At 42.2% G+C, this 11,171-nt stretch overlaps 1 protein-coding gene across 2 annotated transcripts in view; it reads left to right on the forward strand.

Moving 5' to 3' along the window:
- Positions 1-11,072, forward strand: part of fbn2b (fibrillin 2b) — a 68,392-nt gene extending 57,320 nt beyond the window's left edge. For both annotated transcript variants that reach the window (XM_069150543.1, XM_069150541.1), the window contains 22 exons: positions 19-144; positions 270-395; positions 488-604; positions 1,312-1,440; positions 1,576-1,695; positions 1,929-2,054; positions 2,266-2,418; positions 2,520-2,585; positions 2,680-2,805; positions 3,217-3,336; positions 3,433-3,555; positions 3,743-3,874; positions 4,004-4,129; positions 4,326-4,532; positions 4,835-4,960; positions 5,136-5,258; positions 5,521-5,637; positions 5,799-5,927; positions 6,135-6,254; positions 7,423-7,654; positions 7,799-7,952; positions 8,068-11,072. In XM_069150543.1, the coding sequence (XP_069006644.1) occupies positions 19-144; positions 270-395; positions 488-604; positions 1,312-1,440; positions 1,576-1,695; positions 1,929-2,054; positions 2,266-2,418; positions 2,520-2,585; positions 2,680-2,805; positions 3,217-3,336; positions 3,433-3,555; positions 3,743-3,874; positions 4,004-4,129; positions 4,326-4,532; positions 4,835-4,960; positions 5,136-5,258; positions 5,521-5,637; positions 5,799-5,927; positions 6,135-6,254; positions 7,423-7,654; positions 7,799-7,952; positions 8,068-8,445 (3,176 nt within the window). In that variant the 3' untranslated portion in view covers positions 8,446-11,072. The remainder of the gene's footprint in view (positions 1-18; positions 145-269; positions 396-487; positions 605-1,311; positions 1,441-1,575; positions 1,696-1,928; positions 2,055-2,265; positions 2,419-2,519; positions 2,586-2,679; positions 2,806-3,216; positions 3,337-3,432; positions 3,556-3,742; positions 3,875-4,003; positions 4,130-4,325; positions 4,533-4,834; positions 4,961-5,135; positions 5,259-5,520; positions 5,638-5,798; positions 5,928-6,134; positions 6,255-7,422; positions 7,655-7,798; positions 7,953-8,067) is intronic.
- The last annotated feature ends 99 nt before the right edge of the window (positions 11,073-11,171 follow it).

Raw genomic sequence — 11,171 nt, forward strand, 5'->3', positions numbered from 1 at the left:
TCTCTTCCCCCGGCGTAGATATTGATGAGTGTAACAGTGGGGACAACCTGTGCCAGCGCAACGCCAACTGTATCAACATTCCCGGCAGCTACCGCTGCGAGTGCTCGCCGGGTTTCAAACTGTCTCCCAGTGGGGCCTGTGTGGGTGAGTCCAGCCACCATGATGGGCATTTGAGACTAAATGATTAACCACCATATGATGATTATTACAATAATTATTCTTTTCAGTGCTATATTGTATTAATATTTTGTATTTCTGTCACTTCACAGACCGTAATGAGTGCCAGGAGATTCCTAATGTGTGCAGCCATGGAGAGTGTATCGACACTCAGGGCAGTTATCGCTGTCTCTGCCACAACGGCTTCAAGGCTACTTCAGATCAGACGATGTGCATGGGTGAGGAGTACACTCAGAAAATATCCTCTGACACCATAAGTCAAAAGTGGTTTTATTTCATATTTTTCTGACTCTCAATCTGTTTTTTTCAGACATCGATGAGTGCGACAGACAGCCGTGTGGTAACGGTACCTGTAAAAACACCGTGGGATCCTACAACTGTCTCTGCTTCCCCGGCTTTGAGCTCACACACAACAATGACTGCATGGGTATGAATCATGTGCTTTTTTGCTCCACAAAGGTCAACAGCACTTAGCTCTTTCTTTCGAAGGTCAAAGTCTCGACAAGAGTTTAGACGTCATATGATTGAAGATTACACCTTTACATTCAATAAACACATGCTGCCCTTTTTTTTGTAGCAGTATTACATTTGGACTGACATGAAACAAGGTTTACACAAACAGTTTATGCTCTTTGGTTTTGTAGGTAGATATATCAGACTACATTGAAAATTGTATCTCTGAACTTTGATGTTGAAACAAAAAACAAGGCAGTTTTGTCAGAAGCTCTGTGCCAAAAAAACAATTAATTATTTATTTTTATTTTTAATTAAAGGGTCAGTGTGTAGATTTAGATGGGTCTACTAAATTATGTTTTTATTTGTGTATAATCACCAGAATTAATGTGTTTTTGTTACCTTATAATGAGTCCTTCATATCTACATAGGAAGCTGGTCCCCTCCTATGGAGCGCGCCATCTTGCACTGCTTTAGTTTTAGATTACCCCAGAAAGGACAAGCCAAACATTAGCTCTGGAGACGTCCTTCCTGCAATCTGCAACAACACCACTAGATCCCCCTAAATTTTACACATTACTCCTTTAACTTTCTGTTTCTCTGTTGTTGGGGTTGTCAATGTGTATTGAAACATTAGAGATATGTCCACTAGTCCTAATCATCTGAACATTTACCTCTCAGACATCGACGAATGCAGCGCCCTCCAGGGTCAAGTCTGCAGGAACGGACAGTGCATCAATGGGCTCGGCTCCTTCCAATGTCTCTGCCATGAGGGTTACGAGAATACACCCGATGGGAAGAACTGCGTCGGTGAGTAACCAGTTAAAGTTAGATCAATAGTAAAATCAGGGTGAGGCATGTGTGCAGCATTTCATATAGTCTGTTACACATACAGAGACGTACACTAAACACACATTCTCCTTTACGATGTCCCATTTTTCACAGATGTCGACGAGTGTGTGAGTCTGCCTGGCACTTGTTCTCCGGGAACATGTCAGAATCTGGATGGATCCTTCAGATGCATCTGTCCTCCTGGCTACGAGGTGCAAAATGATCAGTGTATAGGTAAGATACAAGCACACACACATGAAGAGAGAGACACACTTAAGGTCAGATTAAATGTTAACACCAGCTTGTTACAGAATCCTGATAAACCGCTACACTTGAACATCAGGGAGTCAGAGACGTTACCAGTCGGGCCATCTGCTCCAACACACACTCTGAAGTACACATTGCGCATACATCCCTGTTCTCACTTGCCCTCCTCTTCCCCGCCTCTTTTTACGCTCACTTCCCAGATATCAACGAGTGTGATGTGGAACCTAACATCTGCCAGTTTGGCACCTGCACTAACACCCCCGGCAGCTTCCAGTGCTCCTGCCAGCCAGGCTTCGTTCTCTCTGACAACAAACGACGCTGCTACGGTGAGATAAGCTGTCAGTTTACAAAAGGACACAGCAATGTTGAAGATAAATAAGTGTTATTCCGGCATATTTTAAAACTCTTCACCGAGGACACGGAGGAGGTTCTTTGTGTGTCCCGTGGATAACAGACCAGCCACTGTCTGCTTGCAAGAAAAGCAACAGAATCACCATCATCATTTAATTTACTGGATGTATTTTTTTTGTTTGGCAGATACCAGAGAGAGCTTCTGTTTCACCAAATTTGAGGCAGGAAAGTGCTCCGTCCCCAAAGCCTTCAACACCACCAAGGCCAAGTGCTGTTGCAGCAAGATGCCTGGAGAGGGCTGGGGGCTTCCCTGTGAGCTGTGCCCCAGAGAGAGTGATGGTGTGTAACTCAGACATACACACACACATTTTAATTAATACATAAACACCCACACAATATTTGAAAAATAATAAACCTGACCTTTTTTGGTTCGTCTCCAGCTGGCTTTGACACTCTATGTCCCTACGGCCACGGAGCGCTGCCTGGACCGGATAATGCTCGTGAGGGTGAGCGCTGCAACACTGACTTAATCCTTTTGTGGATTTTGGGACTTTTGTGTATATTTTGATAAACAGGCTAATTATCTCTTGCTCTCTGTAGATATGAATGAATGTCTGGATAGCCCAGGTATCTGCCAGAATGGTATCTGCATCAACACAGATGGTTCTTTCCGTTGTGAATGCCCCTTCGGATACAATTTGGATTACACTGGAGTCAACTGTGTTGGTGAGATGATTTCTGCAATCGAAACTGTATAATATCCATATTGTTCATATAATCAATGCTTTGTCACCATCTGGTGTAAAATATCTATTTTACTAACCCTGCAGTCACAGAAAAGGAGCTGATTAATTTGTTCATGGATCATGAAACAGCCACAGACAAATAAGTATAAATGGTGGTAGATTTATTTTTAGGAACCATGACCTCTGAGATCTTTATTGTAGAGTCACAGAACGCATCACCAAAATCAATATCAACCCTTAAGTCTGATTTTATTTGTCTGGTGTTAGAATTTAGCTTTTTCCTGCATTACTGCCTGATTTATTTTGGGTTAAAGCTGCTAATGAAGGTACAGTCTAAAGGTTTGGTATTAATTGCCTCCTCCATCTATGCTCTGCTCTCTGACCTCTCCAGACACTGACGAGTGCTCCATAGGAAACCCATGTGGAAATGGAACCTGCACCAACGTGGTGGGAGGTTTCGAGTGCTCGTGCCAGGACGGATTTGAACCAGGACCAATGATGACTTGTGAAGGTCAGTTGATCACACATACTCACTTGTACAGCTGCACTTATTTTGAGGATAATATGAAATGATACTAAATCGCGCTGCCTCTCCTCTTGCCTTCAGATATCAACGAGTGCTCCCAGAATCCCCTGCTTTGTGCCTTCCGTTGCGTCAACACCTTTGGTTCCTATGAGTGTATGTGCCCTGCCGGATATGTACTGCGAGACGACCAGCGCATGTGCAGAGGTGAGAGGGCACAGCAAAAGTGTCACTTTTGTCTCCTTGACTCCTCTCTTCTGTCTTTTATGGCATTATTCCTGAGTGCCGTTCAGCAAATAGTCATTCTTTAACACATTTAAAAACAGAATTTTAAATTATTTTAGTGCTTCAGCTTGTTTTATAATTTTACCTGTCTCCTATTGTCCCTCATCAGACCAGGACGAGTGCTCCGAGGGACTGGATGACTGTGACTCTAAGGGCATGGCCTGCAAGAACCTGATTGGTACCTTCATGTGTATCTGTCCACCTGGCATGCAACGCCGCCCAGATGGAGAGGGATGTATGGGTGAGTGAAAATGTTTCAGCTAGAAAGAGAGGTTACCTTAGTCCTCACAAACAAGTTTATCGTTGAAACTGAATTTATGCACTTCTTCGCTCCTTTTATTCCGCCATTCTTTGCTCTGTACACTGGCAGACCTGAACGAGTGCCGTGCCAAACCTGGCATCTGTAAGAACGGGCGCTGTGTCAACACAGTGGGAAGCTACCGCTGCGAGTGCAATGACGGCTTTGAGCCGAGCTCCACTGGAACCGAGTGTATTGGTAAGATCGCTATTGACAAAGAACCTTTTGCTACACACTGTGAAAGTGCCGTAACTAAAATTGTGCTTATGCTCTTGTTGTAAATTCAGCTGAAGAATTGTGTGCAGTTGCTTCTCCAGAAACCGGAAGAAATTGATAAGTTTCAACGATGCAATTAATAAAAACCAAACACTCCTCTTGTCATCCTCTCCTTCAGACAACAGAAAGGGCTACTGTTTCACGGAGGTCCTGCAGACGATGTGCCAGCAGTCGTCCACCAACAGGAACAGTGTAACCAAGTCTGAGTGCTGCTGCAACATGGGTCGAGGCTGGGGGTCCCAGTGTGAGCTCTGCCCGCTGCCTGGCACCGTACAATACAAGAAGATGTGTCCACTTGGACCTGGCTACACCACCGATGGCAGAGGTGACAAGTTATATACATACAGCACAATAACAAAATCTTAATTTTATTTCTCTTCTTTTTTATTTGTTTCAATGTAATGACCACAATCTTTTACTGCAGTTGCAATAACTAAGTCAATAGAATTAAATAAAAATATTTAATTGGAATTTGGGAAGGAAACAAAGCATGTTGAGACACACAGTTAAATGAAGCTGCATGGAGGAGAGCTCACAGTCCTAAAGAGGATCTGGGACACTGTGTGTTTGGCAGTGGCACTATTTGTCTAATCCAGATCAGTTTCTAAAATGTCTCTATTCTTCCAGACATCAACGAGTGTCAGGTGATGCCAGATCTGTGCCGCAACGGTCAGTGCATCAACACCATTGGATCTTTCCGTTGTCACTGTAACGTGGGATACAAGACCGACTTCACTGCAACCTCCTGCATTGGTATGGCTGATCTCTTTCTCATTATCAATCAGCTTGATTGAAAGGTTTTTTGGTTTACATACATTGCATTTATTGAAAGGATTATAGCTGTGGAACTGTTATTGACCTTCAAACATTTATCCCAACATCGCTTCTTACATTACTCATTGTTTGTCTCTCTTTGTGCATATTTCAGACATGGATGAGTGCGCTCTGTCTCCGAAACCTTGTAACTTCCTGTGTAAAAACACAGAGGGCAGCTACCTCTGCTCCTGCCCAAGAGGTTACAGCCTGCAGCCAGATGGAAAGACCTGCAAAGGTACACGCACCCCTCCAGCTGTTTGTACCTGTGTTGAAACATTAAAGATATGCACTTTAATGATCTTGTTTATAGTCAGTTGTCTTAGTAATCTTGCTGCTTTCAACGCACAGGTTCTGTTTATTACTCTGATAAATTGATCATTATTAGATTAATTATTACTCTAATAATGTTTAGAAAACGGCTTTATGATTTTGAGGCTTCATCCCTCCATGTGATTCAGTTTTCATGCTGTTTCTGTGGTTTCTTCTCCTCCTCTAAGATCTGGACGAGTGTTCGACAAAACAGCATAACTGCCAGTTCCTTTGTGTTAACACCATTGGAGGCTTCACCTGCAAGTGTCCTCCTGGCTTCACTCAGCACCAGACTGCCTGCATTGGTGAGTAGAAGAAGAAGATCAGAACAAGTCAAGCTTTTTAGAGACTGAGGAAATAAAAAAATAAAATAAAAAGGAATTTCAGTGTGATACAGTGTTTACAGCAATAGAAAACAACAACAACAAAAAAAACATTTTTAATTATATTTCTCTTGCCTTTGCAGACAACAATGAGTGTACAGCGCAGAGCAGTGCGTGTGGTTCCCGTGCCTCTTGTGTCAACACGCCTGGCAGCTTCAACTGTGAATGCTCTAAAGGTTTCTCCTTGGACACTGCAGGCATGGAGTGTGAGGGTGAGCATGCAAAATATCTTATATATCTGGATAAACATAATTTACAGAGGCAGGTCCGTTCAAAATCCAAATGTGTGGTCACATGTAAATGTTTGTGCTAAGGTGTTTGTGATTGAGGCACAAAATAAGAAATTGTGGTTGCACTGAGATGTTTAGTGTCACTGCTGATGACAGGAAATTAAAAATCTTAATTTTCCTTTTCCTCAGACGTGGATGAATGTGGCAGTAACCACCGCTGTCAGCACGGCTGTCAGAACATGCTGGGAGGTTACCGCTGTGGCTGTCCTCAGGGCTACGTGCAGCACTACCAGTGGAACCAGTGTGTGGGTGAGTTACTGTGACTCAGACTCTGTCAGCTTCTTGTCATGACAGTGATCATAACAGAGGCGCCAATGGGAGCATTACAGAGGATGCTCCCATTTTAGGAAGGCATTTTCCAAGCTTACCAGGAGTTTTATTATGTTACTTTTTAGTAGAATTTAACCTACAATCACAAATTTGTCAAAAGAAAATGTGGTAGAAACAAATTAAACTTCTGATCAAGTTCATCCATTAATTATTATTGTTAAACTAAATCAGAGGATATTAGCTTGTAGATTGTAGACTGCAGATCGATCAGTGTCGGCTTAAGTAACAAGAAATTACAGCAGAGAAATATCAAAATATATTTGAGGTCATTTTGAAACAGTGATACAAAGGTTCAAAGTGTCCTACTAAAGAGCTGACGAATTCACATCAAGATTGTTTGTTATGTTATATGAAAAATATCAGGTTTTCTTTTCCAAATATTGGTATAATTATCTGCTCTAAAATCTCATATCGGTCAGGGTATAGTTTTAAGTGATTGATGAAAATTACTTGCTACTTACAAACATTATTATATATTATTATCAAATATAGTTTTTAAATTCGTTACATCTCTATAGAAATTCATTGTAACCCAGATGTGACATATCTGTACATTTTGCCGTTCATTGTAGATCATTCATCACATTGTGCAAGTGTAATATTGCATAAGGGGTGCATGTATTATGTAAAAAGTATTGTCCCTCTCACAAAACCCTGTGGAACTCCATTACTAACGTTTGTGCGAAAGGATGAATTTGTTTAACATAAAATCTTTATGATAGATGTGATTAAAACCAGCGTAGTGCTTTATTTCAAAATTTTGTTCACTGCTATATGTTCTTTAGGTCAACATTAATGTTTTAATGTGGTTGTTTTGCTTTAACTTTTATTATTTTATACACTTGCTGTATGTTCTGGTCTATCTACTCTGTAACTCTGGACTTTTGATTGATTGATTAAGCAGTGTGGTATAAAGAATGGATGTCAGGAGACTCAGTAGTTAAGTATTAAGCAGGGTAAAATCAAGCATAGTAACTACTTAAGAATTACTTTCCCTCCATACAAGTCAAAATAATAATTGTATAATTTTTACATTATAATTTTTCTGAATTATGATCCACTATATTAACTGTCTTTTTCCCCACAGATGAAAACGAGTGTCAGGCAGCAACGGTTTGCGGCTCCGCCTCTTGTTACAACACACTGGGCAGCTTCAAGTGCGTGTGTCCCTCTGGCTTTGACTTTGAGCGGGGTGTTGGTGGCTGCCAAGATGTGAATGAATGTTCCACGGGCACAAACCCCTGTATCTACGGCTGCTCCAACACTGACGGAGGCTACCTGTGTGGATGTCCTGGAGGTTTCTACAGAGCGGGACAGGGGTGAGGGAACACACAGGAGGGATTACATTCAGCAGCTTGTATTTCTAAAAACAAAGTGATGCCATGTCTTACCACAACATATGACCATGTTTCATGTACTGGTAGTACTGAATTTGAAACTGTCTTGTTTGTGTCTCCATGCAGTCACTGTATAACAGGCTCAGGTTTCCCAGGTCAGTTTGTGGAGGGTGAGGATGATGACAGTCTGTCTCCTGAGGCCTGTTATGAGTGTAAGATCAATGGAGGGGGAAAGAACGGACGACACAAGCGCAACACTGGTGAAAATGATCTCAACCAGGTACATGTGTTAACAAACGGATTCTCAATGCTTGTCGTGGTTCCTCCCACTGAGCTGCTTCACTTTGACTTTGTAAGAATTTAAAATCCTCCTTCTGTCCTTGTCCTCTCTGTAGGAACCAGCAGTGAGCATGGCCAGCGTCGACACCCAGGCCTCCATCCCCATGAACCTCTCTCTTGCCTCACTGCTCAACAAAGAGCCTCTCCTGGAGCTCCGGCCCGCCCTGCAGCCACTGGAGCACCACGTACGCTACGTCATAACCCACGGCAATGCGAACGAACACTTCCGCCTGCTGGAACGCCGTGATGGAAAGAGCGTGCTCCGGCTCGGCAAGAGACCACCTTCGCCTGGATCCTACCGGCTGGACATCGCCAGTCTGCCACTCTTCGGGCCCCGAAGGCTGCACCAACTGGAGGACCAGCATGACAGTGACTACCTACAAGGGGAAATAGGAGATGCCCTGCGCATCAAACTCCACATCCACCTGCACTGAGCTCAGAGTGCAATCCTGCTCTGGACTGATTCCTAAAGCCTTTGAGTTGTTAACCTTTTATCCACTAACTCCCCCACCCAGTCCCCTCCTTACAGGACCATCCCACCAACAGGGGGGAATCAAGGGCTATGAAGGACTGAGTCAATCAGCCCAACTCTACCACCACTTTGTTACTGTTCAACTTATTATATGTTCATGTTTTGTGTTTTTTTTTTTTTTTTTTTTTTTTTTACTCTTGCACCCCCTCCGCTCCTACCTGACCCAGCACTCATTGTCCACTGAGAGCCAGTGGAGGAGATGGCAGAGAGGTGTCTTTGTGCTTGGATCACAGTAACCTCATGTAGAAAAACAAATAGCAGACAGAAGGTTCACCAGTCCAACGAGCACTTTTGTAGATGAGCATCACAAGAAATGGCATGAAACAGGGGTTTTAATGTGCTGAGAGTGGCCAAAACTGTCTTAATGCAACATGTATGGTAATATTTAAAACACAGGGCAGCATCTAAAATCGTCTGGTAGTAATAAGAAGTGATGCTAAGGCTCAAGATAAGGAGTTGGGTGTCGTCATAGTGGTCTAAGGACTCTCTCACCTCTCTGTGATCTTGGTAAAAAAATAAATCACAACACTGGGGATGAAGGTTCATCTCGTTTGCCCCTCTCAGTAATGTAGTATGTCATTTAATGTATTTTGCTGTTTGGAAAATGTTAACATGAAGGACTGCAACATTTACACAGCATTTCAGGTTCTTTTGGTCCGTAGCACTCTCTGTCTTCTAGCTGGAAGCCAACCAATTTTCAGATGAGAGAAACAGCAAACTGTGTTCTGCTCTGATGTGACTGATTTTTTTTTGTCCCGACCGCGGGCAGCGCAAAGCAGGGAATTAGCGTGTTTGCGTGTGTGTACTGTCATGTTTGGTTACCTCAGTACTTCTCAGCGAGTGTGGACACCATGCTGTGATGCTGACTTTAAAACAAAAGAGGGTGCTAGTGTCCCTCGGCATCCATCATGAGCAGGGTATGCAGCGGTTACTTGCTCGTAGACTTTGAAGAAGATAGATCAGGTCACATTTGTATTTATCCTTTAAGGGATTATGACTTCAGGTGCACTGATTCAGGACCTGAGAGCCAGCTTTTTCATCAAGTCAAAACTCTTCTTCTCCCTGTTGGCTGTCAGAAGCTTTTGGCTTCTCCTAGTTTTACTACAAACACTTACACACGAACGCTTCAGGAGAGCAGAGCTGGAGCTGACAGCCGGCAGTTGGGCGGCTCGAAATGACATTAAGCTGACTTTATCTGACTTCTTTGGCTTCACCGTGAGCTCGATGTCTCGATGAGGGCTAAGCCTCGTTTACAGCACAAAGAGACGAGCCGCTGAATACAGCGGCAGTCTCAAAGGTACATGACATGTTAAGCTGTAACTAAAAGTAGTGCTTTACAGAGTAAGGGCACGCACAGGTGAACACCAAACCTCACGAACAAAAAAAAAAAGGATACCCGTCAGGTCGTATTTTATTTCTCATGATTTTTTTTTTCTCTCAAAGAGAAAAACGGTGCTACATAATACCATCTCTTACGCTGTACAAAGAAAGTGCAGTCTTGAATCTGGATTGCGAAAGTGACTTTTCCTTTTTCTTTTTTTTGCTAGGTTTTATTGTTGTTGTGTTTGTCTGTTTTTGTGTTGTCTCCGTGCTGAAAAAACAATATTATCAAACTCGCTTCTTGAAAATTAAATTGTATATTTTTAAGTGAAATGTAGTTTTTTTTTTTTATGTCATGGCTGCCAAAACCAATAGTAAACCCAAGATTGAAGGCTTTACGTGTTGCTGACTTTGTTTTGTTTAGTAAAAAAAAAAAAAAAAGGCACCAGCAGTGTACTTGTTGATCACTGACTGAAGATTTAAGCCACTGTTCATCAGTAAAATCAACTGTCAGCAAAAAGAAATCAGAACACGTCAGAATTTAAGATAATCAGCATTCCCGTTATCTCACTCGTAGGGAAGCTTACATTGTCTGTGCAATGCCTTAAGAATCAAGGCATATTTGCAAAGCATGCCAGGATCTATGGTGCTAAACGATAATCCTGTTCTCTGAACATCCAAAGTTGCTGCACTGTCCCACAGCCTAGACAATGTTTATAACACATAACCATTTTCTAACCTGGGATGCTTTGTATACTTTGTATCTTTATTGTCAGTTTGTAATTTTTCTTTTATTTGCCACTATGTGTTTTACAAAAAAAAGGCAGTGTGTTGAGAGTGCTTACTGTATCTCAGTGTCAAACTTGAATACTGTCATCTGTTCACATCACCTACTTGTCAATCAGACAACAAAGAGCCTGAAGTTTCAGTCGTTAATCATGAGCCTGACACCTGTTGATACCAGAGTTGAACTGAAAGCTGATATGACAATCATCCAGTCACACCACACCTACTATCTGAGGATCGATAAATAAATCAGCCATCATGAAACATCTTTTAAAATCCTAAGTGATCATTATCTGCAAAGATGAAAACCAAAGATTTATGACACCAAATGGCAGTCTGTATAATTTGAGTAATTCACATTATATTGTAAACGTTTGTCCAGTGACATAAATGGCAATAAAGTATTGTGGGTTATATTTTTAAGTCTCGTGTTCTTGGTTTTTTTCTAGGCTGGAATGTGAAATGTCCATGTTTAACAAAAGCAACACAAGGAGACTGTAGTAGTAAGTAGCACTCCTTTAA

This window comes from Embiotoca jacksoni, unplaced genomic scaffold, assembly GCF_022577435.1.
Source record: "Embiotoca jacksoni isolate LCO1_2020_lvr unplaced genomic scaffold, fEmbJac1.0.p SCAF_16, whole genome shotgun sequence".
NCBI classification, from domain to species: domain Eukaryota; kingdom Metazoa; phylum Chordata; class Actinopteri; family Embiotocidae; genus Embiotoca; species Embiotoca jacksoni.